The sequence below is a fragment of the Coturnix japonica genome, chromosome 1 (genome assembly GCF_001577835.2).
Source record: "Coturnix japonica isolate 7356 chromosome 1, Coturnix japonica 2.1, whole genome shotgun sequence".
Classification (NCBI taxonomy): domain Eukaryota; kingdom Metazoa; phylum Chordata; class Aves; order Galliformes; family Phasianidae; genus Coturnix; species Coturnix japonica.
In genome coordinates, this window is record NC_029516.1 from 92,490,978 (window position 1) to 92,517,386 (window position 26,409).

At 42.0% G+C, this 26,409-nt stretch overlaps 1 protein-coding gene across 2 annotated transcripts in view; it reads right to left on the reverse strand.

Moving 5' to 3' along the window:
- Positions 1–687: 687 nt before the first annotated feature.
- Positions 688–26,409, reverse strand: part of CYYR1 (cysteine and tyrosine rich 1) — a 52,518-nt gene continuing 26,796 nt past the window's right edge. For both annotated transcript variants that reach the window (XM_015880865.2, XM_015880857.2), the window contains exons 3-4: positions 4,950–5,107; positions 688–2,406 (exon numbers count right to left, since the gene is read on the reverse strand). In XM_015880865.2, coding sequence (XP_015736351.1) covers positions 2,273–2,406; positions 4,950–5,107 — 292 coding nt within the window. In that variant the 3' untranslated portion in view covers positions 688–2,272. The remainder of the gene's footprint in view (positions 2,407–4,949; positions 5,108–26,409) is intronic.

Sequence of the window (26,409 nt, forward strand, 5' to 3'; positions counted from 1 at the left end):
AGACTGGGTAAAAATGCTTTGTACGAAACCACTCACCCGCAAGCTGTTCATGTGAAACAGAATAAATGACTACTGGCCAGGAATATCTGAACTGCAGGCACTTTGAATACGGAGGTGTTGAATAAATTACATGTTTCCTCACAAAGAATGTAACACCTAAGGTATAACAACGCTTCAACTTTTTCAACAGAATTCAACTTCAGTATTAGCAAGTGCTCCCATTTGTTTATGCTAGTTATGTTTAAGTTCTCTTCCTTCACTTCCAGGAATCTTTCAGACTCCCAGTTTACTTACTCATTTTCAACTCAGTCATCATTTGTTTTTCAAAAGAGGCTATTGTAAGAGGCATTACGTTTACCTAATTTGCTTTAAGGATGCCATCTGTATGTTTTATGCGCTTAGCATCGACAAGAGTCGATGTCCATTGAGAAATAAGATCACTGTTTGGTATGGCCCCAAATATATGGATCTACAGCAGATATTAGCATACAGAAATCAACATCCTCACTAGAGTTTTCATATGAAACAAACAGCTCTCAGTCACTATGAAGTTCTCAAATTGTTATTTCCATAGTTTTCCCCTGGAACAAGTGATGTATAGATAGGTGACCTTGACCTTTATGCAGTATAATCAGAGGCAACACACAGCCTCAAAGCTGAAAAACACAGGACTCTGTGACCAAAGACTTTGAGTTGTTTTCCAGAAACACCTTTTTATTCAAGGAATCTGCTTTGTAAATTGTCCTGACAAAGGTGACAGCTGGAGAAATTCTTCCTTTAAAGGGAGATTTATGATGATTTTCTTTATTTTTTTAGGAGACTGGATTCCTTACATACAAACTACTCTTTGATTGGTGTGTCTGCATGCTCAGTTCAAAGAAATTACATAATACATATATGGGGGAAATGATAGTGTTGGTTACCTACAGGTAACTTTTTGGCACAGAAAGACCATCTGGTGTTGAGGTAGTAGTGTAGAATGATGTGGTAGGTTTTTTCCTGCAGGAAAATAAAACATGATTCTTCTATTCTTCACACTGACCAATAGCCCAGATGGGAAGGTTGGAAGGCACACTCAACACTACAACAGATGGTTCTGAGTATGGAGTGCCAAAATCCAGTGCACAGAAAGTCAGACTTCACAGGAGGATTTCAACTGAGGCACATCTGTATCTTAGGAGAGGACACATTAGCAGCAGAGATGTCACAGGATGAAGTCCAGAGCAGAAACAATTGTGAAGACAACCTCGTTCAGGATTTGTTATCTCTGAGCAGTGAAACAGAAATGAGAATGTAACTGCCCTTCCTTGGAGAAAGCTCCAAGGTACCCCCAGCAACCAATCCAAATCTTCTCTTATCTTTGGTTAGAGTGGATACCATTATTACTGGAAAACAGTATGACTGTCTGTTTTTAAAACATCTTCATGCAACCCAATTGAAAGACAAGCCTATGATGATTTAATAAGTGATTTATTTTACTTATCTCATTTGTACTCCCAAATCAATATTCTTTTTTATTTAAAATCAACACATGATTTGGTTTCAAAAAGGCACTGTAGCCTTGTCCAGTGTGCAGAATATTTAAGTCCAGCTAAAAGTTCATCAGCGATAAATTAGTGTAATTCACACATAAAAATGCTCTTCATGTTTATATTTTAGGCCATAAACTGGCCTCAACTTTCTTAAAAAGTAGGCACTTAAAACAACCTGCATTTGGCCAAAAATAACATCCATCAGTTTTTTGTTGCTGAATAACTCCAGCAGCACTTATGAGATCAATATGCACAGCTGATCATTAGGTATTATCCCAATGTAGAAAGCGAAGCTTTGGTCTTCCTTGCTCTTTCTTATTCCCTTTGTTTCACAGGAAGGTGTAATGTGTTTGAAGACCACAGCTGGAATTTTTATGCAGAATAAGTCACAGCAGCTGTCTCCTGAGCAATTTGAAACAGACCTTGTTGAATCACCTGAAACGTGCACATTCTTCAACAGGAAGACTCCAATACCCAATCGCTCAGAGGGGTTGCTACTCACCAGGCACTGACTTATAGGGACTATTTCTTTTGTCACACATTGTTTAACCATGGATTGTGATGGTCCAGAACGGACAGCATTTTTCTTTGTCCTGAGCCACAGGAAAACTTGGTTATTTTGATGTTTGACCAGATATACTGATACAGACCCCATCCTACTTGTCCCTGAGCCAAAAATATTTGTTCCAATGGTGCTGGCTGTTTCAACAACCAGTTAACAATGGGGTGAAGCCATGCCATTATTTCCCAGAATAACCAGGGTAAGGAGGGGGTGGGGGATACTGTATTGAAGTCTGTGGAGTTGGAGTATAAGGTGGAGGTAGATCGACTGGGTACTCCATTTCATGTTCGTAACTGTATGGTGGTGGAGTCACTAAAATGGGAGAAGGAAGAAGAAGTAGTTAAAAAAACAGTATTTTTCGTATGCATGCATTTTCTAGTTGGCATCCAGACTTCCATAGAACAGATAGATAAAGTCTACTGGCAACATATTTACTTTCTTCAGACTGTCACTATACCTCCACTTTGTCAGGGCAAGTCCTTGCTTATTGCCTTTTTTTTACTGCTTATCCTTGTGACCGCAGACTTGTGCTGTTAATGGTGTTTGAGTGGCTATATGGCAAATGATACCAAGATGACGTGGCAGAGAATTACTGTTTTTCAGAGGAGAAAGGTTGGGTTTTCATCAGATCTCTTCATCTCATCCTCTTCATCAGCACTATAGATTTATGTTGCCTAAAAATGATTATGTAGGCAGGGCCTTCACTAATCTCTGAAACACTCTTTGGATCCCCGGAAGATGCGTGACATGCCATGCCAAACAGAGCAGAAAGCTCCTTGCAGCACAGCAGCATCACAGCCTCTGGGGCAAATCTGGACATCTTTCTAAGATGCTCCCAGATTTCAAGCTGAGGAATTACAGAGCTTTCATTTTATTCTCTCTGAAGGAGACTTCTCAGGAAAGCCCTGTGTTTGTAAACCAGATCAGTCAGTCAGGAAAAAAACCCCACAAAAATACTTGGAAATAGCTGAAAACCTTTTCTTCAATTACTTTTACTAACCATAGAGGAGGATTAGTTCAGTGATCAAAAAGACAGTAAGTGCTGCAGAATTGCAGTGTGGTAGGAACTGAAGGCCCCATATAAAAACCCCATTACAGTAGTGTATGAATTTTAAGCTTGAATCTGCTCTTTCTCAGTTCATGACACCACGGAGGCTTTTCATTCCCAGCAGACTGGAATCAAAATGTCACTTAAACAGAAAGAAAACAGAAACCTGAGATGTTAGCAATGTGGAGAAGAAACACAAGGCCCAGTGTGGCAGGAAGAGCACTGCCTGCTCTCTGAAAACCTGTCTGCTACTGTGGCTGAGGCCAAAGGAAAAGCGTTTCCTCACTTTCTGTTCTGGCAATGGAAGGGGGAAATACTGGACACAAACCTTACAGAAAATCCAGTTTACTCGTTACTAAAGGAGTGTTCATGACAGTGGGGAAAACAGCATTTTGGAGCTTGGGCCATCCTCCAAAAAGTGCTGCTGCTGAGATGAAGAACTGCTCGAAGGAAGAAGGGGAATGCAAAGACAAATTGCCTGGAGGTGGAGAGATGGGGGTGAGTCATAGCCAGAGCAGACTTGGGGAGGGAAAGGCTACAGCCCCAGAGCCTTCATTTTGCTGTCATTTTTACAGCTTGTGGTGACTGCTACATTCTAAAGTGGCTCTTCAGCAAATCATGGTAGGGAATATTGCAGTTTTATTTCATTACTCATCTCTCTATGCAAAACAATGTTGCCATGATAAGGATGATTACAGCTGGTTTTAGTTTAAAGGAAAAGCGAGAGGATGGGGGAGAGAACAGACACTAAGAGCAGTGGATGTGATGAAAGAAGACATCCTAAATATTGCATAGGTTGCCTTTAAGTATACTTAATGCACCTGGGGTTTGCAGCAACCTTTGCAACTGAAGGGAATATAAAATCAAGGGATCTCTAAGTGTGGGAGGAGGGGACTTCATCTGTGAAAAACCATTGCCTTTTATTACAGTGAACTCTCAGTTATCCCTAGGCAGTTGCTCCTGGATTTGTAATTAATCATGTCACCAAAGCAGAGACATAGCTGTGCAGCATAAACACCAATGCTGCTCCCAGGATCAGCTTTGCTCTTCAACAACGTATCCACATTCACACAGTGATGGTCCCAGAAAAATGACCCTAGTACCTTATGGAATTAGTGCTCCTGTACCCAATTCTTCTCAAGCAGGGAGCTAATAGGTATAGTGCAGAGAGCAGCTCTGCACAGAGCTACTTCAGAAACTGCCAGATGTACCAGCTCCTGTTTACCAAAGGCACAGCTACATTGGAACAAGGCATATAAGGGGTCCCTACTGTCCTTTGGGGTGCATCAGAGCCTGGCTTTGTGCCTCCTCTGGTGCAGCTCTGCATGTGAAAAAGTACTATATCAAAACTGTGTAATAACACCAACTGATCTGTGCTGAGCACATCTAGTACTTAGCTGGAGCTGACATGCACTGTCAGACCCCTGCTATCTTTCACCAAGCACAACAGACATCTCTGCTGCTTGCTCCAAGTTCCCACTGGTTCAGAACAAGGAAGAAAACCAATCGATTTCTCACCAGAGAGCCTCTGGCATGTAGAGAAAACCCATCCAGCACAACACAGTGCTGCTCTGAGTGGGGCTTGAGTGTGCTGCTGCCATACAGCTGTGCTGATGTGACATCTGGCCAGACTTCATTAGCCCACTGCCCTAATGAACCCTGTGCACACTGAGCTATCTTGTGATTCTCCAGCAGGGAGCCATGCTGCTCCCTGCAGATCAGGAAGAGTTTTCACTGTGAAGCCAGGATTACCCACAGCTACACCTGCACCAGGAGCTCAGGCCCCAGTTGCACCTGGCCTCCTTACCCGGGTAGGTGCTGATGGTGTTGATGTGTGCTGTCCGGATGACCCCCACTCGGGTGCCACGGTTGTTCTTCATGCACATGCAGATACAGATGGCAATCCCGGCAATCACTCCCATGATGAATACGATGCCGAAAACAATTCCAGCTATTGCCGTGCCTCTGCAAGGGGAATGGAAATATGCAGTAAGTCTCAGCCAAGTAATGTTTAAAAAAGAAACAGGATTCTTTCCTCAGGAGTAGCCTCCATTTGAGCAAAAAAACCCAACCACCAAAGTGCATATTGATTACTGAAAATACTACAATTTTTGACCCGTGAGGATTTCTGGATAGCAGAAATGAAAGGTTTTAGAGATCTGTGTTTTGGAGGCACCTTTGTAATTGTGCCAGATCACTCTCTTGACTTACTTATCGTTTGTGAAATCTTCTCATTCCAGGACCTTCCGCATTTAAACAACCAAATACCACCAAGAATAATTTCCTCCCTTTCTCCTCATCACACAAGGCTTCTTTTTCCTAAAGGCGTTGGTATGAATTTCTTTTCAAAAGAAAGTGCAAGCTACTCCCAGTAATATATTCCAGAAGCATCCCAAAGCGTCTGCATGCTGTGCTTCCACAAGAATGTTTTTGTCTTTATTTTATCTTGGGTCAAAAAGTCCCTTTGCTCTGCTTCTGAGCCCAGCAATTAAGGAGAGCCTGCTCTTCTCCAGGGTGAGCAGCAAAAAGCAAAGCAAGTGCCCATCCTTTTGCACATCTGCTGCAGCCAGCACAAGTATTTGAGGCTTAAATGATTTCTTTTAAAATGGTCCAAGGGAAGGAATTTAGCACAGCCCCTGAAGTAATGAATCAGACTTTCCTTGAAATCATACAGAGAAAGGACAGGAAGCCTCATCGCACTGACACACAGGAGAAAAGCCTCACTGAGAGGCATTGAGGAGCTCCCAATAATACCGAGGGCAAAATGAGCCTTTCTCATGAACATACAGTTCACCGGGGTTTGCTGTTAGGCACAGGAAGTGAAACGACATGTGAATGACAGTATTTATAGCCTGTCCTTTTATGAAACAAAGCAGCGACCTGACAGAAATGTTCTTTGTGAATGTCTTCTACCAGCAAAGATTTCAGATAGCAGCCTTGCTGGAAACTTTTTCACTGGGCATTTTATTCAACCCAAACTGACAGTTTGGTCAACAGAAATAAGCTCCACTAGGAATTACTGTAGTGCAGAGAAAAAAAACAGGTACAGCAGTACCACAAAGATAAATAATGAAAGGAGTCTCAACACAGTTTAGCTTCCCCATACCAACATGGCAGTAAGCAGCAGGCCTGGCTTCCAACATGCTGATAGCCTATTAGCTTCTACAAAGCCAGCAAGAGTCAGAGTACACTCAATATCTGAAAAATCAGGACTGAAAAATCCTTTTATTGAGGAACCAAAGTATGAATTTAAGAGTTTGTTTTTAGGTAACAATAGGTACCAGCTATTCAGGAACTTGGATATGATTTGCAGTACAAATACAGGGTTGTACAGCACAAGCAAACACAGTTTGCTATCTTACTAAAATACTCTACCGGGGAGCTAAATCGCTCTCTGCTGTTATGAAGCAATAAATGAAGGGTGTGCAGAGACAGTAAGCCTGTTACTATTTTGCGGAACACATAAAGGTTGAACTTATGAAATGCTAACTCATGGCAGCAAGCACTTGGCCACAAAACCAGTAGTTTAAAAGCCTTTTTGGAGTATTGCTGAGACCAAGCATTTTGGTATTCACCAGCATGAACAGCTGCTTACAGACATCTCCACTTCAACTTCACCTTCACCAGGAGCACTGTGGTGACAGGGAATGTTCTTACATGCACACCACTCTTCACTCAGGAAGAAGAAACAGAAGCAGCTACCACCAACCACTGGATTCAGAACCCATGTTGCATACCTGCAATCCAGGTAGGCCCTCCCAGGCCAGTGTCCCAGAAGCACAAAATGGTACACACTTATGGCTAATATATAATGCAGTTACTTTCCAAGAGATGAATCAGAAGCTTTATCTTAATGAAGTCCAATTTAAATAATGCTCAAATAAGAATTTCTCAGCTGTCTCCAGAGGCAAAGTTATATGGATGCCATTTGGTTACCTGCCCCAAGCCATGGGTTGCACTAGCACCGCAGAACACATGCTTCATGCATCAGTGCTCATCAGACACCCTGGCTTGCATTCTTCCTTTCCCCTTCTGCATGAACTGTTATTGCTCCAGAGCAGTGTCTCTCCACTAATTCAAATGCAGATTAAATGATAACCAACATGAGAAATAAGACTGTTCATAAGGAAAGGAAAAAAGACAGGAAAACGCTGGATACTACCTTCAAGAGAAGTTTTCATTGCTCCCAGGAAGTTACACAGACACTTATCTACTTGTCAGCTTGCTTTGGATGACAAAAGTCAGAACTGAGGCTTTCCTCGCAGCCCTGCAGGTTCCCTTGGTTTCCCTTGGGCAGAGCTGGTTGACCAGCCTTGTTCTGCCCCTGCACAGAGGCCCATCCAGGTCTTCCCGCATCGGAAATTCACAGAGAGCTAGGTCTAAACATAACCTCTCCCAGGTCAGGGAACCTGGTTCAGTAAGCAAATTAAGGAGTATCAGCTACAGGATTCTTGTGCTGTTCTTCAGTGTGGATCCTGCTGGTACTGCTATGAAATGGAACCAAAAACGGTCATCAAAGAAAATATTCATCTGCTTGGCTCTGTTGACAAAGCTGCTAAGTGCAAGTCTTGTTTGTGGCCCTGAAACCAGGACAGAAACTAGTTCAAATAGCCAGGCCTACCGCTGCTCCTGCATTCACATTTTCACACCGCAGTGGTAAATTTAGACCAGCCATGGGCAGTTACACAGAGAGAGCCTGAGATACAGAGATGTAGGTCACTTTTTAAATCTGGCTGCAGCCTGACTGAGCATCAGCAGACAGGCATTTGCTGACTTTGGTGGGATCCTGATCAGAGCCAGAGTCACACAGGTTGAACTGCCACAGCAACTGAGTGTTCTACTTTAAGGGGTACTGGTGGGGATGAAATGGGGAGACATGCTCTGACAAGGGAGCAAAGGCAATGACTGAGCCATATGCACACCCTGATGCAGGGATCCTCAGCACCTGCTCCTCACAACAGCTCTGGCAAAGCCCCGTGATGATATCTTCCATTTTATTTCCACCACAAAGCTTTTCAAGGGAATCTGCCTAAGGGATAAAGGACACTGTAGAGCAAAATAAGACCTAGAAACCACACAGCAGAGTCACATAGCAACTAGGAAGTTTGAAATAGAGGGAAAACTTTGAAATAGAACAATTTGAAGGAAAACATTATGCAAAGTCATTTACAGAAGCAAAAACACAGGATGAGAAAAAGTGCCAGAGAAGAACAATGCACAATAAAGTAAAGAGGGAGAGGGGGAAAACAGCTTTAAAGTGTGGAAATGTCAAGAGAAATTGTGAGGGTAAAAATCACATACAAAGAAGCAGCTTTGGGAGTGTTTCTAGCAACATCTATCTAAAAAGAATGTAAATCACAGTTATGGCTTAATGCTGCTGGTCACAGAACCCTGTGCAGGGGACCAGAACCATGGCAGGGCTGGAGACAAGCAGAGAGCATGGCCATGGTGCCCAGGGACAGACATGCCATTGCTTGCTGGGCCTGGTGACCTGGATGCTTTACACAGCTGACAGGGCATCACCAGCTGCTGCTCCAGCCTGGGAGTGTTACAGCTGAGATGACCATAGAATAGGAGAGAGGCTGAAGAGCAGTCCTGTTCCTTCAGGTCTTACCAAGCAAAAATGAAATTCATTTGGTGCCATTTTCCCCTTCAGAAGGCTGGAGATTTGGGATGAAAGCAAGCAAAGTGGATGACAAGTCTGCTCAGATAAGCACTGCATCCAAGGTCATCTCCACCTTGGGGCCTAAAAATCTTACAGCTCAACAGGTTAGTGCTTCTGAAAGGAAGCACAGGCATCTATTTTTAAGAGTGTAAGTGTATGACCAAAATTTGGGAGCCAAGTCTCCACAGCCTGCACTGCTATATGGCATGGACTTCCTGGTTTGTTGTCATCCTTATAATGCTGTAGTTTTTCCTTCTTGGGTTCTGCCCTGACTTTACATGTGGTATTGCCTGGAGCATAACATCTTGCCCGGAAGCCTGCTTATTAGTACAAAACTTCAAAGATGAGGAAAAACCTTTCCAACACCTTTTTCAGAAAGCCCACAGACGATAATGCTGTCCTCCAAAGATGATGATGGGGGGCAGGTTTGTGCATCTATCACTATCCTTGCAAGGCAGCACCCATGGGTGTCTCCCAGGGACTGAGTGCTATCTGGCGCACTGCTGACCATCCCTATCTCTTTGTCTTCTAGTTGTGCATGTGCATGTGTTGTTTTTCAGAAGCAGGTGTTTTCTCTTGATTTCTGTTTCCTTCAGCCCTCTTCCTCCCTGGCAGACCTTTAAAGGCTTCTTTAAGCTGGAAAATGCGATTGAAGCAAGTAGCCAAAAAGATGCCTACAGAAGACTGAAAGAAATGCAAAAACCTTTGTTTCCCTCAGCCTCCACTAATGGTTTGCAGCTCAGCAACTCTCTAACCCAGACATGTATGTCCTCTGCTGCAGGACACAGGCTAACCTGGCAAAGGAGACTTATGCCACTAGATTTTCAAAAATCCAGCTCATTCCATAGTGTTCTATCAATTTAGAAACTATCACTGCAGAAGTGGTAGAGCTCTGCACCAAAGATGCATTTCTATTGGCATAAAGGTCTTTTCATTCTGTAATAGCTTATGTTAGCAATCTTACTGAAATTTGACTGACTATAGCAAGAAGTTCTTAGAAGCATGTGAAGATCAGTATTCCCACTTTGCCTCCACCGTATTTCATTACCCTTTGACTGCAAGAATGATGTGTCATTTTCAGTCTTCCCTTTGATCAGCTGATCTCTTCCACTTCATTATCTTTCCTAATTTCCAGTACTTTTTTAGACCTCCATTAATTTCTTTCCAATCCTCTGTGATCTGCTGGCACTGCATCTCTAGAATAATAATAATGCATGTAATACAATTTGGAATACTACAGCTAATACTAATATTTATTCTTCTCCCCCTCTCCCCCCTCTTTTTGAGCATTCAAAAAGAAGCGGATAAAGGTTTGTTGTTGTTGTTGTTGTTCTTTTAAAATCATTTTCTTGGATAAAATATAAAGAAATCAATGATGTTTGATCTTCTGATCCAGCAATCGACATTTTGAACTCTTAATCAGAGTCAATGTTACTTGCAGAGAGAGGGTGCTATTTATTTAATTCGCTCAGCAAACCTCCATTTACTCTGACAGCAGAAGTTGCAGCAGTCTCACATGCAGTCTTCTCTTGAGTGCACTGGAGCAAGCAGTCCTGCTCTGGGCTTGTTTCCCGTCCTCACAATTGTTCTGTTCTTCTAGTAAGTGCAGAACCATGTAGTGAGTGCTCCTCCAAGTGGCTTTACTGCCATGGGCAGTTTGGCTTTATGTCCAGGGCACCTCAAGAGCCCCTCAGCTAAAAATGAATTACAGGCATTTTGTGGATTTTGTACTGGGCTGCTGGAAGTAAAAACCGAGTAAAAACTGCAGCCACATTTAAAGGATAAAACCAGTTTACTGAAGCTTACAACATTGCTATCTGGTTGAAGGGACTGCCCCACTGTTCTGTGCTGGCACAGCCTCAGCTTGAGTTTTGGGTGTCTCAATATAAGGACATAAAACTATTAGAAAGTGTCCAAAGGAGAGCTATGAAGATGGTGAAGATGGCTTCATGGGTTCCTGGGCAATCTGATCTAGTGGTGAGAAACACTGCCCGCAGCATGGGGTTTGGTACTAGATGATCTATGATGTCCCTTCCAATTCATGCCATTCTATGATTCTGTGACTTCTGCTATATTCCAGGTACCTATGGCTGAGGCTGCAGCCTTCTCTCCACAGTTCTACTGCCACAGGAGGAAGAAACTAGGATAACACAGACTGAAAAATCATCAAACCAGTGAAACAGTCAGCTGGATGCTGCCTCCTGTTTTAAATTAAATTAGTTTGCAGAGTAGCAGCTCGAACCATCTATCTTGCCTATAAAGCTTAGCTTTGCAAACCATACGTAGGCAAAATTCCTACCAGAACTTCCTTTAAAGGCATGTTTTACAGCATTAGGAAGATAGTGATTTGACTGTATCTGTAAACAAATCTTGTCTATTAAATCTGGGTACAAATTGTATTTGGATGGTATCTCCCTCTTTTGTTCCTATCCAGTTGGATCTAAGGTGTGCTGCCAATGTTTAATTATTTTAATGTTTTTTCCCTCTGTGCCCATCTCTCTCTGCCTTATTATTTTCACAAGATTACTAACTTAAGCAGCAAAATATCCTGAGTCATAGGTGTACAATGAAAAGGTAGTGGGTAAACATCCTGACCTCCTTCCTTCCAGGTGCTGACAATAGGTCACCATTTGAGACTTCTCCCATGTTGTTAAACTACATAATCTTGCAAAGGGTTAAAGGCCAGTACTTTCTGTCTTTTAGTATTACCAACGTAAGAGCAATAGGATACCTTCTACAGCTTGTTAAAAAGCTGCAAAGCCAATGAAGTGTAACTGGTGCACTTGTAAAACCACAGAGAAAGTCGTATAAACTGCAAAACAAAAGGCCTTTAATTACAGCTTGTTCTGGTTTGGGCAGAGGCTCTTTGGACAATTTGCCTTTTGAGAAATATGTAGACATTTTATGCCGACTTCCTTTATGCCAAACCATAGGCTTTTCTGCTGGAGGTGCTGCTTGACCGGGAGGGCTGCAAAGTGCTTAAAATTAGTGATGCTGTAAAGGTGTGTATGGCCTAAGGCAGCCACTAAAGTAATGGGAGAGCAGAGACAGCAAGCAGTAGCACTCAAGTCACTGTTTCTGAACTACTTCCTCTGCCTGCACTCCATGAGACTGACACCTGCCCTGCTCATACTATGGAAGGCAGGAATCACTGTCTCCCTCCACCTTAAGAGATGGCCTGGAGCTGGGCTGTCTCAGAAACAATGTAATATACAGAGGGAATGATGCATGAAACACAGCCAGGAGGTGTATACTGCCATACAGCAACCACAGTACTTAACATACAGTAGTGTTATTAATTGGTTGTGGTTAAGCAAACACATTTTGATCAGTCTCAGACTGTCCAGCATTTTCATCAGACTGGTTTTGTCTGGCTGGCAGTTCAAAAATTTCAGAACATTCATACATACATATATATATATGACCACCATATATATATATATATATGACCATATATATATTTATATATATATATATGCACACTTAAATTGAGATATTTTAAAATTTAGAAATACAGAAGAATTGCAGGGTGAAGGAAGAAAGATTTTTTTTAATTTATCTCAAGGAATTCTAATTAAGATGCTGTCCAAGTTTCCAGTTACAATTTTCCACCTTCATCTCCCCTTCCCTTCCATCAGTTCCCCTTGTCCCACCCTTCCCTGTTCAGACATCCTCTCCTGTCCCCTGCAGTCATGACCTTCCCTCACCCTGTAATGTGCTTCACATGTTTTCCTGGAAAGGAAGCAGAAGCCATAATGCAATTTCCACTGTTCAAAACGTTCCTCATTGTGCTTACAATTGAAGGTCCAGCCCAGTGTTGTCTTAAATAGAAAATCATGGCACAACTGCACCTAAAGCACCTTTCCTTATTTCAGGCATTTATATTCTTGTTATACCTGAAGTTTGCATTGCTGGCTGAACCCGTCTTTAAAACACTTTCTCAATCAACAACAGTGGGAAAGGTTGAAATCACTGCCCAACCTGCAGCTCCCTGAGAGTCAAAAGTGCAGTGTTGGGATGATGTGGTAGGTTTCCAAGAAGATCATAACATCAACATCCTGGGAAGCTCTTGCCCTAAGAGTCCAATTCACTGAAAGAAGGGAGACTTAATTTAGATATTGGGATGCAATTCATTACTCAGAGAATAGTGAGGTGTTTGCATGGCTGCCCAGAAAAGCTGTGGTGCCCCACCCCTGGAGGTGCTCAAGGCCAGGTTGGATGGGGTCCTGGGCAGCCTGAGCTGCTAAGGGGCAGCCCTGTCCACAGCAGGGGTTGGGGCTGACTGGGCTCTGAGGGCCCTTCCAACCCAAGCCATACTAAGATTCTGCAACTCCAGACATCATGCCTGATGGCTCCATGCTTTGAGCCTGTATCAAACCCAGGAGGCAGCCAGTGATCTGCCAAGGAACAACCTGCACAGGGCTAAGCAGTTGATTGGAGGAATAAGTGAAAAGTCACTCAGGGCACAGAAGGCTTTCTCTTAACAACCCCGAGTGTGTGACCTAGCTACTAGTCCTGAACCATGCGGCACAAGCCAGAGCAGCTCTGAGTGTCCTCTGCTGTCCTCTGAAGAGAAAATAAGGAAAGAAATTAAACTGGTTGTTGGAAAAAACAGCAACAATAAAATCAACAGCGCTCTCCTCTATGTTTCAGCTGGGTTGCGGAGTGAAAGAAGACAGGTATCAGAGTGACATTCCTCAGCTTCTGAGAGCTGGGGCATGATGCCTGGCCATGGCACCACTCAGGCTTTCCCAGAAACACACATGCTGGCACGGCAAAGCAGGATCAGGTGGCTTAGGAGGGCAGTGCTGGAAAAGCTTCCCCTTTTCTATTCCAAGTGGTAGTACAAATTCACAATAAATTCTGATAGCCACGTGTCTCTAGCCCAAACTTAATGACTCAATCAAGTGAGGTAACTGCACTTTTGCTCTTTGCCAGCTAAATCCTTTTCAGGATAGAGCTGTCTTTGAGAGGCAAAATGACACCAAATATAACTCCAAGAGAGGGTGATTATTTGGTTTGCTGATGAGAAACCTGTTTGCATTATGTATATGTGCCTCTTCTATGCTGTGACCCTGAAGTTTCCAGGTTCCCTTCTGGGGCTTTTACACAGGCTGTGCTTCATGTATTCTATCTCAAAATACTGTACAAGAGGGAAAAGCTCAAACTTGGTATCTTGCATTCAGTCCATGCTTCATATAAAAATGCATGCTGCTGACTCAAGATCTTCCCAATTATGGAAAAGTTGAGGCCAACTGAAACATTTTTTTCCTTCTTTGTGGTCAGACAAAAGTATCCTAGAAAATAATCTAGTAGTTCACATAAATTGCTAAGTAAGACATACTTTAATATTGAAAGATTTCTGCTTAGATGCAATGTAGCCCCTAAATACACACTTGGCGAATCACTGCAGAGAACTGCACTATCAGCTCCCAAGAGAGACAGCAAAATCCAAACATGAACTTTCAGAGCAATGAAGACCGCAGTGTGCAGATGGAGAAGCCACAGACCAGATATTACAAAGCTAATTGCAGATCTTTTTTTATGCCAACTGAACTGGAAGGGCATTACAGACACTGTTATCCCTGAAATTCTCCCTGCTCATTCAGCCCAGTTGGGGAGCTTGTCATTCTCCCGAAGGAAAGATCACGGACCTTGTTCTGGCATTGTAGGATGTGTCCTTATAGATTCAAAAATTGCATGGGACCTCAAATCAGCCAGAACATTTATTTGCAAGGAAGCATTTTTTCATCACAAATCACCCCCCTCTGAAACAAGTACTGTCCAACAGTGCTGAGAATGTTATTTTAGCATCTGGTGGCTTGAATACTTGATAATACTCTTTCACTGGCAAGATCTTCGATTTTTACCAAAACCATACTTTAAACTCTAGTTCCACCATTTTTGTTACTTCTGCTTCTCTGCTTACTAGCAACAGCTCCTGCCACGCTCTGCCTTGAAGATTTTAGGATGCTTTAGGGATGTCCCTCTTGCAGTGGCTGTTTCATCCTCCTCTGCCCTTTGGGTGCTGCTTCCTGCAGCTTCAGGTGGGACAGCAACAACCAAGTGAAAATAACATAAAACAAAGCAACAAAGTAATAGAAAATGAACAGTTGATTCTAAAGAGCGCTACTTTATGGATCGGAAAAAAATTGACTCAGAACATAAACTGCACCCCCAAAATGCATTTATGATTTACTAAACTGCAACTCAGAACAATTTACTACATATAGAATTCTGCCTGGTAGACAAATGAAAAGCATGTAGGATTTTATTTTATTTTTTATTTTTGGAAGTGAGTAATCTGAAAAAACTCCCAGAAGATCTGGCAGGAAAAGTCTGGATTAAGAGATTAGTCAGCTTCACATATTACTTGATTCAATTTTAAAAAGAAAATCGTAATTTATGTGCATTGTCTGTGTAACAGTGAAACAGCTTTAAAAAAGGCAGTGCTAGCTAATACCGTGCTTTTTGAGTCTAAATAAATCTATCTGGGCTTTGAATTATCCAGCATAGGGGGATTTTTCCCTCATATCTTCCAATAAAAATAATAAGACACTGAGAGTTTAATTTTAGAAATTCTGGAGCAGACAAAGAAAAAAAATGTTTTTCATCTTCTCTTTCCATCTCCTTTTTCTAATGTACTTTAATACTCAGCTCTCTTACTCCTGTGAAAGCAATAAAAGAGCCACTTCTGCATTATTTTCTGCATCAGATTTATAGCACCAATTGCATTTTTCTTGCTCATTCTTTCTTAACAGGTGCTGTGCTGGAGCCCATGAAGACCACAGAGACACAGGCCAATGGACACTATGGATGTATCACAGAATCACAGAACTGCGGGCCTCTGCCAGTCAGCTGGTTCTCAGTCCTCCTCACTGTCTATTCATCTATTTCACACTTCCTAAGTTTCATAACAAGGATGTTGTAGGAGATGTCAAATGCCTTGCTGAAGGTATAAACATACACTGTAAAACATGAAACATGCTGAAGGTATACACTGACTAGTCCTGATATTCTTCTCATTCACTTGCTTGGAGACGGCATCCAGAACAAGTTGTTCCATCATCTTTCCAGGAATGGAGGTGATGCTGACTGGCCTGTAGTTTGCCAGATCCTTCTTCTTGCCCTTTTTTGAAGAGTGGAATGACACTGTCTATGCTCCAGTCTTCAGGCACCTCTCCCATTTGCCAAGACTTGTCAAAGATGATAGAGAGTGGTTCAGCAATCACCTCTGCCAGTTCTCTCAGCACATGTGGGTGCATCCCACTGGGGCCCATAGATTTGTGTGAGTTGGTTTTAGCTAGATACTCTCTGACCAGATACTTTTTGACCAACGGAAACTCTTCCTCTACCCAGACTCTCTCTCTCTTACACTCCACAGTCTGGGATTCCTGCAGGCTAGTCTTAGCACTAAAGACTAAAGCAAAGAAGCACTGAGGATCTCTGAATCAATGTCCCCTGTTACCGAGGGGGTAACTTCATTTATATGGAACCCACATTTTCCCTAGTCTTCCTTTTACTGTCGATGCACTTAAAAACAACCTTTCTTGTTATCCTTTACCTCCTTTGCAAGGTTTAATTCCAAGAGGGCTTTAGCCTTCCTTATTGCATCCCTACAAGACCTGACAACACTCCCATATTCTTCGCAGGTGGATAGGCCCTTTTCCCACATTTCATGGACCTTCTTCCTTACTTTCACGTTATCCATGAGTTCCTTGCAGGCCTCTTGCCAACTTTTCCCAACTTCTTACTCTGATCTTGAGCTTGGAAGAAGTGGTGTTTAAGTGACAACCAGCTCTCATGGGCCCCCTTACCTTCTAATGCTCTAGCCCATGGGATACCCCCAAGTAGGTCTTTGAAGAAGCCAAAGATGGCTCCCCTGAAGTCTAAGGTAGCACTTCTACTTATTACTCTGCTTCTTCCACACAAGATCTTGAACTCCACCATCTTGTGATTGCTGCATCCCAAGCTTCCCCCAGTCATCACATCCCTGACCAGCCCTTCCTTGTTAGTAAAAACAAGGTCAAGTAGCACATCTCCCTTGTTGGCTCCTCTACCACCTGCATTGGAAAGTTATCATCAAGGCACTAGAGGAACTGCCCAGACCTTGTGTGCTTGGCCATGTTGCTTATCCAAAAAATATCAGGATGGCTGAAATAGGTCACCATTCATGAAAACCTACAATGAACTTATTTACATAAGACTTCGCAGGATTCAAGCGTTATTATGTAGTATAAGCAAATTATGGTTTGGAATACCCTTGTTAAGTATGCATGAAGTGCCATTTACAAATTTAAAGCGAGTTAAGTGCTTTGGTATATGAATCATTTTATATTTCTTTAGAAAATGACTATGAGTCAGAAAACTAAAAAAGCCTGAAAAATAAACTTTAATTATGAAAGTGTTCTGTAGCTTTTGCAGGTTCCACAAAATGATAAAAGCTGCTATAATTGAAGGCTGCTATGCTGAGAATGCAGAAGTCACTATGAGATAAAAACATATGCACATGCTACATTAAGTAATACTGAGCTAGACTTGACCTCTTCCACCTCAGCTCTTTGGAGGCTGGAGAAGAGCCAGTTCTGATGTCTCAGCCATATCTTCCCTTACAAGCTCAGGAGATCCTTACTCGCCTGCACCGACTGGGTGAAGGACAGGGAAAGCCCCCAAGCAGTGAGGCACAGCAGACTGAGAACCCTTCCTCTCCCAACCCAGGAGGTATCATTTATTCTTGTAGAGCCATTCAGCAGACACCCTGTTGCCTCTTTAGTCCCTTCTGCCCAGACCTCAGCATCACTTCACCTTGCTTTTTATGCTAACGAGATGCAGCAAAGTGTCCTGATGCCTTCAGGCATATATCCCAGTGCCTTCTTCCTCCCATGCAGGAAGGTGAGAAGCACTCTCCCTGAAGGCCCCACTTGGCAACCTCAGGAATGAACTTAAACATATGCTTAGGTTTAAATATAACTCTCCCAAGGAAGTCAACAGACTCCGCGTACTTTGCTGAACAGAAGATTAAATCTGTTGTCTGTCAAACAATTAAAATATTATCCTTCCATTTTCGTTTTGCCTAAGGTAACAGCTTTGACTATTCAAAAGAAATGCTCTGCTCCCCATCTCTGCAAGTTAAGGCAGCCTGGCACAGGGCTCTCCCATGTTGTCATTACCGCATTTGACAGCATTTAAACACACGCAGGAACACCAAAGGCAGCCAACATTCAGGTGTCCTTTGCCATACAGCACACTCTAGTAGGTTTGTGCTCTCAAACAGACCTGGGTGCTCAGCATCTCCCTGTGAAACAACAACAGCATCCATGAGCCAGAGGAGCTCTTCTCCGTGCAAATATCTCTGGCAGCCAAAACAGAGATGTAGCGACAATCTGAGCTATTTTGACAGGACAATCTGTGAACATAACATTTTTTGAAGCTTTCCTCGAGGCTTTAAGCACTGCTGTTATGTCACGACCTGTTACTAATCTAAACTCTACTCAATTTTGCAACAGTGTGAAAGACGCAACTGAATACCATTATATGGCTTACAAAGCAGTCAGAATCAAAAGCATCTGCAGCCTCTAAACCATATATTAATACAGTTTTTATTAAGATATGTGTTCATGTGGTCAATTTTTTTTCTTTTTTTTTACAAGTGCCACAGCCTGTTACAGTTATTTCAGACATATGTGTTTGTTGGAAAGAGTAGCTTGCTTGGAGAGGTAACAGAGAATTATTTTCCCAGAAAAACAGATTCAATAATGTCCCTTGCCACAGGCAAACCATGCATCCCATTGATTAAACAGGAATTATACCCCATAATGAGTAAATACATATTAGCTTGCATCATTTACTTACATATTTAACAAGAAGGCTGTGATGCATGCAAGGATGCACACACAAGAACTCCCCAAAACTATCACAGTCTAGAAATATCTTCACTCAACAAGGGATGAAAAAAACAATTTCAACAACTGCATATTGAAGTAGGATACTTAGGGTCAGTTTAGAAATGTATCACCAGAATTAATACATTTGTAGAGGAAGTTTGCAAAATAGATTTCCAACAGTCAGAAGAGCATGGCTCTGGAACAGTGTTTTGGTAGATGCAGCTGGGGTTAGCTACTTATGAGGTGTGAATATTGAGCTTGGCACATTTATAATAGCAACCATGTGATGCATTGCCTGAGATGGCAGGAGCCTGGTCACAGCGACCTGCGAGTGCAGAGCAAGCAAAAGTTCTGAATTCAAAGCTAAGCTGCAGCAGGTTTTTAAAAAAAGAAGAAGAAAAAATAGCAAAGACATCAAAAGAACTCATCTCTGAGTCAGTGCTAAGTCACCAAAGCTAGGGGAAAGCTCTGGGCTCAGAGTCTGAGAGAAGGATCTAATTAGCAGCCCCATTTTACACTTGGCCAAATTTTCAGTACTCCTCTTTCTGATGCATCTGCATGAATCAACTGATAACATACAAAACATAGGAACACTTTAGTATCAAGCAAATATGTAGGTTTTTAACCTGTCAGGACAAATGATGGTACTCTCAGATTTATTTCACTGTGGCATGGGAGTGGCATTCACATTTTCAGCTGCTGGTTGTACCAGAAGCATGGTATGGACCTGCCAACATGACCTGTCCACTCAAATTAATTGTACATTTAATTGTCTGAAGCTCAAAACAGAATTACGCTTCCCAGCTCTGGAGGAGTGGTAAATAAAAGCAGAGTAACTAAAAACAAAAAGGCAGACAACACAATATGGCAGAGAAAGCAAAAAATGGGAATCTGAGAGCAACTATATTAAAAAGCCAAAGAGACTAATAAAAGGAAATATTAATTGGTCCTCTCTGTGCCACTAAGAATCCCTCCATGTGCCTTTTAAACTTCAAAGGATACTTGCACTGAAACAGGCAGAGCTGAATGCAAAGGTCCTGACTCAACAAAACACTTCATCGCTTCAAGCTGAACATATGTTTAAATGCTTTATTGCACTGGGGCTCCAGCACTTAAATGGAATGAGGAAAGCAGGAACAGAAAAATAAGTGGCAGAATGTTGGACTTGGCAGTAGCAGCAGAATGCACTGCATCTAATACGTGACATTAACTGTAACGGAAGAAGGCTAAGAATAGAGTTAAGAATTAACAGGCTTTTAAGTACCAGTGGCCTAAATGACATAATGGCCTGGAAGGGCTAACCTGATGGTAAGGGAAACTCATGAGGCACAATGATTTCTCCAAAAGAGAGCTGAGTTTTATGAGCAGTGGTGCTTACTTTGGTTTCCACCTTGCTTTTCAAACAGAAGCCCTGTCACTTCTTACCCTTTATGTACATAATCAGCACTTCACCTGGACTGAAGTTTTGCACAGGCACACCTTAGGGACGTGACAGCAACTGCACATACAGATCAGGGGAACACATGGGGTGGGAGTGATGAGAGTCTGGATTCTGGTTGTCTGACACGAGACCATTGAGAAGGAGAAATGCACCAGAAACCTGTGGTTCTACCATCCGATGCATATATGCTCCCAATGCACAATGAGATCCCCTCATAGGAAACTGCTACTTTTTGGCCACACAGTGAAAGTACATTTAGCCACAAACTGTGGGAAGGGCCTTGGAAAATGGGAACAGCATGAATAAGGTGCCAGCTGCATTAACCAGCAAATTAGCCATTTTCCTATTTGAACAACTTTAATCACTGCACAAAAGCAAGCAACCACCAGGAACACTAAAGAGATTTTTCAAAGTCTGGACAAAAAGGAAAGCAAAACATTACTGACTGTAGTGAAGCAAATAGAAAAAAATGAGGGAAAATACGTTTTATGATGCAGCACTCATATTCAGGCTATTGCAATGGGCAGCTGATTGCTTACACTCTTGAGAATGTTTGTTTTCCCAGTTCCACTATTTCGTACTTCTTTTATGCATGTTTGCCTGAACAAAAACCATGACTTAGCAACCAGGTAAATGCATTTTTATCTGTCTGTCTTTAATGCTACCCTCTTGTCCACAGTGCTGAGTAGAAGGTGAAGTCGATATGAAACCCATAAAGCAAGAGAATACAGTGACTGGTATAAATGACTTAATGGTGCAATTTAAAGGAAGTATTTCCTGCCATAAAAATGTACTTGTACATTTCTTATCCCCTGTCAACTTATGAGTAATGAAGTATGGGAACTTCTAGTTACTTAGTTGTAATGATTCTGTAGGTTGCTTTGCTTAGGAATTCTAACAGCTATTTATTTCGGAACTACTGTTCAGCACATGCCACACAGTGCAATCATCACAGTAAGAGATAAACATGGCAGCTGCCAAAGAAGTAGCATGAAGCATCCAAGGAATCATTTCAGTTCCTCAGTGCTTTTGCTTTGCTTTTCCAGCAACTTCTCTTGAAAGGTGTTTCATCTATTTCAAAATGTTTTTACAACCTCCTCATTTCTTTAATGGGTTTGGGGATTATGAACAGACTCTCCCATCACTAGGGAATCAGATAATGCTCAGATAAACATCTGTTTTGGAGACTCAAGGTTGTGCTAGACCCATTACCAGATTACGGGTGGTCTGGAGACTCTGTTGTAAAGACTAATTCTTGGGAAGCAGAGAAACAAATAAATTAGATCCTTCCATTTGAAAACATCAATTTGGCAAAGTGCTTTTTCCTATTTTTCCCCTCAAAAATAGGGTTCAGGAGATTTTAGAGGAAAAGGTTTTCACCACTAATGAGCAGCTCAGCTGAAAGCTCTTATGATTTAAACTACTGTGTTCATTTGTTCCTATTTAATTGTCAAAGGGAACAGTCATGTTTTACTTCTGGCTTTTCCTCACTTACCAATTGCACAGAAAGCTATTTCATTTAGCTTATTTAGAGTACCTTACAGAATTAAAACTCTACAAAACCAAAAGGTAAATCAAGCTCAAGTAATGACAGTCCAGAAAACCAGCAGGTAGGTCTGACATGACGTAAGGGGAGAAGTTAAAGGCATATCCAGTACAAAAGTTGAGACCAAATACCCTTCTTTTCCTAGCCTTACAACCACACAGTGTTTCCAGAGGTGATGACCAAGATATTTATTTATTTAGTTAGTTAGTTATTTTTACTTCAGTTCCCTGACATTTTGCACCACAGTCCTGGTTCAACTATTCAACTTCCAGCTTCAGGCAAGCAAGATACTTCAGGGTGAGGGAAAGCAAGAGACAAAGAGAAAATCCCTTTCTCAGCTTTCTAAGAAACCTCACCTTTTTTTAACTAAATGACACAAGTCTTATTATATCCATATACCCCAATGACAGAATATGATGGAGTGGTGCAAGCCTGTGGCGGGGAGGCTCAGGGTGGGCCTTTCTTTACTATGAGTGTGGTCAAACACTGGAACAGGCTTCCTAGAAAGGTGGTTGATGCCCCATGTCTGCCAGTGTTCAAGAGACATTTGGATAACACCCTCATTAATGTAGTTAATAATTAATCAAGTTGGACTTGATATTTGAAGGTCCATTCCAACTATTCTATTATATATTTGAAGATATTCACAATATGGAAAATTGCTTTTCCTTTCTTCTTTCCAGAGGATAAAAGAAGTTCAGATCCCTGGGCATCAGCAGAGGATATTGGTCTTTGAAGGTTAACAAATATTGCTGCAGATATTCACCAGTTAAGGATCTGTCTCAGAAGGTTTTGAAATACCTTTTTCCTCAGTAGCATCCAAATGACCCTCTCCTTACTTTCTCCTTATAAAATGATGGTCAATGAGAGAAGAAACAGTTCCTCTATGCCCATAGCAATGTAACTGTGAGGAAGTGAGGGCACACAACACACCACAGGGAGAGATGAGGGAAGTGGAGTGAGGAACGGCCCTGCAGCACCCAGGGGAGAGCAGAAGGGGGCAGGAGGAGCTGCAGGCATTGAGCAGAGATTTCCCTGTGGAGAGAACGTGGTGGAGCAGTGGAGAAGTGTGGAAAAGCAGATGAGCAGTTACGAACTAACTATGGTCTCCATTCTTCAATTCCTGATGGCCTTGCTGTGATGAGGTATGCAGAGTTGGAAATGGCGTTGGAGTTTGTATCTTTTAAACTGGCAACAAACTTATTTTCCCCAAGTAAAGTCTGTTCTGTCCAGGGAAGTGACTGGTAAAGTGATCTGCTTGCCTTTATCTTGACCATGAGCCTTGCCATTTTATTTAATTTCTCTGTCCTGTTGAAGAGGGGGTGTGAGAATGGCTGAGTGGGCAGCTGATTGCCAGCCAAGGTCAATCCACTGCAAACAGATAAATAATAGAAAGCTGTAGACCTAATTTTCATCAGTGACTCAGGCTCTCAGACACAGATGGCCTAGGATATCTATGTGCTCCAGTCACAATGCCTGGTGAAACCAGATTTTGACCTCATTAGAAGAGAGGATCTATCTGAAGAACACTCAGCGCTGGCTTGTTCCACCTCCTTAGAGATTGCCATCCTTGCTGCAGGGACTATTTCTGCCAATCACTTATTCACCTGCCACAAATAACAGCCTCATACACTATCAAAACATGAAACTGGAGCCGGTTTACCCTAACAGCAGAACTTGATTGACATTTTGAGGCAGGGTGCAGTGGTAAGGCCTAGTTTTTCACAGAACGTTTGTTTCTTTGTTTTTGGTAACCTTAATATGACCTCAGAATCACAGCAATATAAAGTTCTGCCCCTTCCAAATAGTCCTGCTCGCTGACAGCAAACACAAAGCAGTCCATTACAGAGATAGCAGTGCTTGCACAGCCCATCCAAAAACACATTATATTTAAAAATGTAACACAGGTGCTCCGAGGTTAAGCTCACCTATTCTGGTCTATAGCTGACATGACATAAAATCAGAGGTAGAAAAGCTTTTTTGAACTAAGCTGAGGGAACAGGCCATTCATTAAAATGTCACACTGAAAAACTGCAGGTAAGTGACAATAGACTGAACAGAAAGAAAAAGTAGAATGAGGGAGAAAAAAAAAAACATTTGGCAGTTGAATAACCTTTAAAAGACTTGATAGGAGCTGGTTGACCATCATTTCCAGAAAACCCAAAATCTCCATGGTTTAATGTGGAAGGAGAAAAATAAACACTGTCCCAATAGTACAAAACTAAAGCAAACACATTTCTAAGACTAAACTTGGAAAACCTTTGCATTGTTATCATAATACATTTATGAAGATATAGTTAAATCACACTTTTCGTAAGTACCCGTGCCCACCTTATTAAGCTCCCACAGCGAAACCCCAGGCTTTTATTTTAGGATGTGTGCAACTCTCCCACTACGCGGAACTGTAAAGAAATTAGTCAGTGCCAGAAGCGCAAAGCTGGGAAATGCGGCCAAGAAAATCACAGCCTAGAAACTACTGCAGTGGCAGAAAGATTTGCTGCTGTCCAGGGCTAACAGGAAGAAACGAATAATATCTAAGACCCTTCCTGCCCTACCAATCTCCTCTCCAGGGAACAGGATCTCAGTAAACTTGGCTTAAGCAAACAAATGAAATGGAGACATCATGGTGGAAAGCGTAGCATGCCTGGACAAACTAGAGGTTACAGACTGAATTTCATTTTCAGTGCATGTCTTCTCTTTGCTATCTGAAAAGACAAATGGATTCTTTATACATTCACTCCTATGAAGTAACTTTCTTTGCCAAGGTAAACAACTAGAAGTCACATTTTTTTAAGCTGTGGAAGATGACGCTGTTGTCCCTAATGGGGTTTTACAAAGCTTGTCTAGGACAGCAAATTAGCTTTACAAAAGCACTCCTGTGAGATAACAACCAAAACACACCCCTATTTTATGAAAGGAGACACAAGAGATTGAACTGCATTAGTCCCCGAAAAAGAATCCAGGATTTCCAGTCTTCATCTGTATAAGCTGCTTCACACTGCAAAGTTGCAAAATAAAACTTTATAACTTCCAAGTGTTTTACAGCACATGAAGTAGAGATACTGTGAATACTGAAAAGCTGTGTTCAACAGTTAAAGCACAAAGGTCTGCAGAGGAATGCAGTCTGGTGCAGCCTGTAGAAGCCTTTACTTTCTCTTCACATATGAGTTCAAAGGATCTAAAACTTAAAGAATGTGCTCCAGATATTGGTGATGAGCCAAAGAGCCCTTCAGTGATTCAATCAGATTGTAGGCTTGCATTTCCTTTACTATTTTAAAGTAGTTCTCAACCAAGAAGGCCAGTGGTCAAAAATAAAAGTACAGCCATTTGTGCCTACCAGCAAGTTTCTGTGATGTGTTAGTTTGGATCTGAGCTAAATACAAACCAAAGCTGGAGAAGTTACAGGTCAGGGCACACTGATGTACAGGCAAGGTTAGCAATAACGATGAAGTGCATGTGCAGAACATACTATAGGCAGTTTCAATCTCTTTCAGGCATCTCTACTCAAAACCAGACTTTGGGTTTCTTGGGTGTTGCTCCTGCTTCAGGCACGGTGGCCAACAGAACACTTAATGAAACCTGGTTGCGCTCAATACACAAGTACTGTGGGCTGCAGACAAACTGTGCACAGCTGATGGAAGTAGTGAACTTCAGACACATTCCCTCTGGTTTGTATGGTGACCCTTTAGACTTTTTCTCCCCTTCTGACAGAAGGATGAATGGAGTAATTCCAAGGTAAAGTTATGCTGTAGATTTGCTTGTTGTGTAGTAGTGAGGGAAAGGCCTCCTGCTTTCCTGTAGTTGAGGTAAACATGTTACTGTTTTTATTTCGCAGTCAGTCATAGGGCAAGCGACTGAGTGGACTGAAGTCATTCTCCTCTTCCTGATAAGGAAGAATGGGGAGAAAAGACAAACATCTTCTTATCCATCTGCTAATAATCAGGAAGAAAATCTGACAGCATATCCGATAGCTTCACAGTGCTTTGCATTTCAGCGTGATCATTTACATTCACGTGAAATGACAGTAAAAAGTCTGCAAATAAGAAAGGTGGGAGTTTGCCCCATCCTGCCCTACAGGCTCTGCATGTCCCAGTCAATTGCTGTGATGCTCCTTCTTTCACAGAACTAGTGTTGTAGAGAGGATGAGTTACCTGACAAGCACATATATACTTCACAGATCATGATTACATGCTCTGACCTTAAAAACCAGGCGTGAAATGATGGTGAAAATGTAATATAAGCAGACAGCATCCATTCCCCTGGGAGTCTTAATGGCACCAACGTGCACTTTTGAACCAGGCAAAAAAAGTCAATAAGGTATGTAATAAAATATGAGTGAGCTTTTGTAGAACAAGTCCCATCAAAACCCCCAACAATGTCTTTTCCCCCCCTTCAACATTTCAGTTCTTTTAATCTTTGTGTCAATTTCTAGGGTTTCAAATAAAGCAGAAAATATTACTGCATTTGCTTTCCTTTCATGAGCCAGGCAGGCTCTTGGCTCAAAAACTGGTGATTGGAAACAGTTATTGTCCCTCAGCATTGAGTCTTCATGAACATTAAAATGCTTTGGAAGCCACGATGGCGTTGGCAACATAATTCTTTCTGTTATCTGTGTGGTGTAAATCCAGTCCTTTTTTGAAATCCACTGCCTGCCAGGCAAAACTTTTCATGCATAAAACATATCTTGGAATTGGACACGAGATTACTCACGTTATATTACTCACTGTTTCC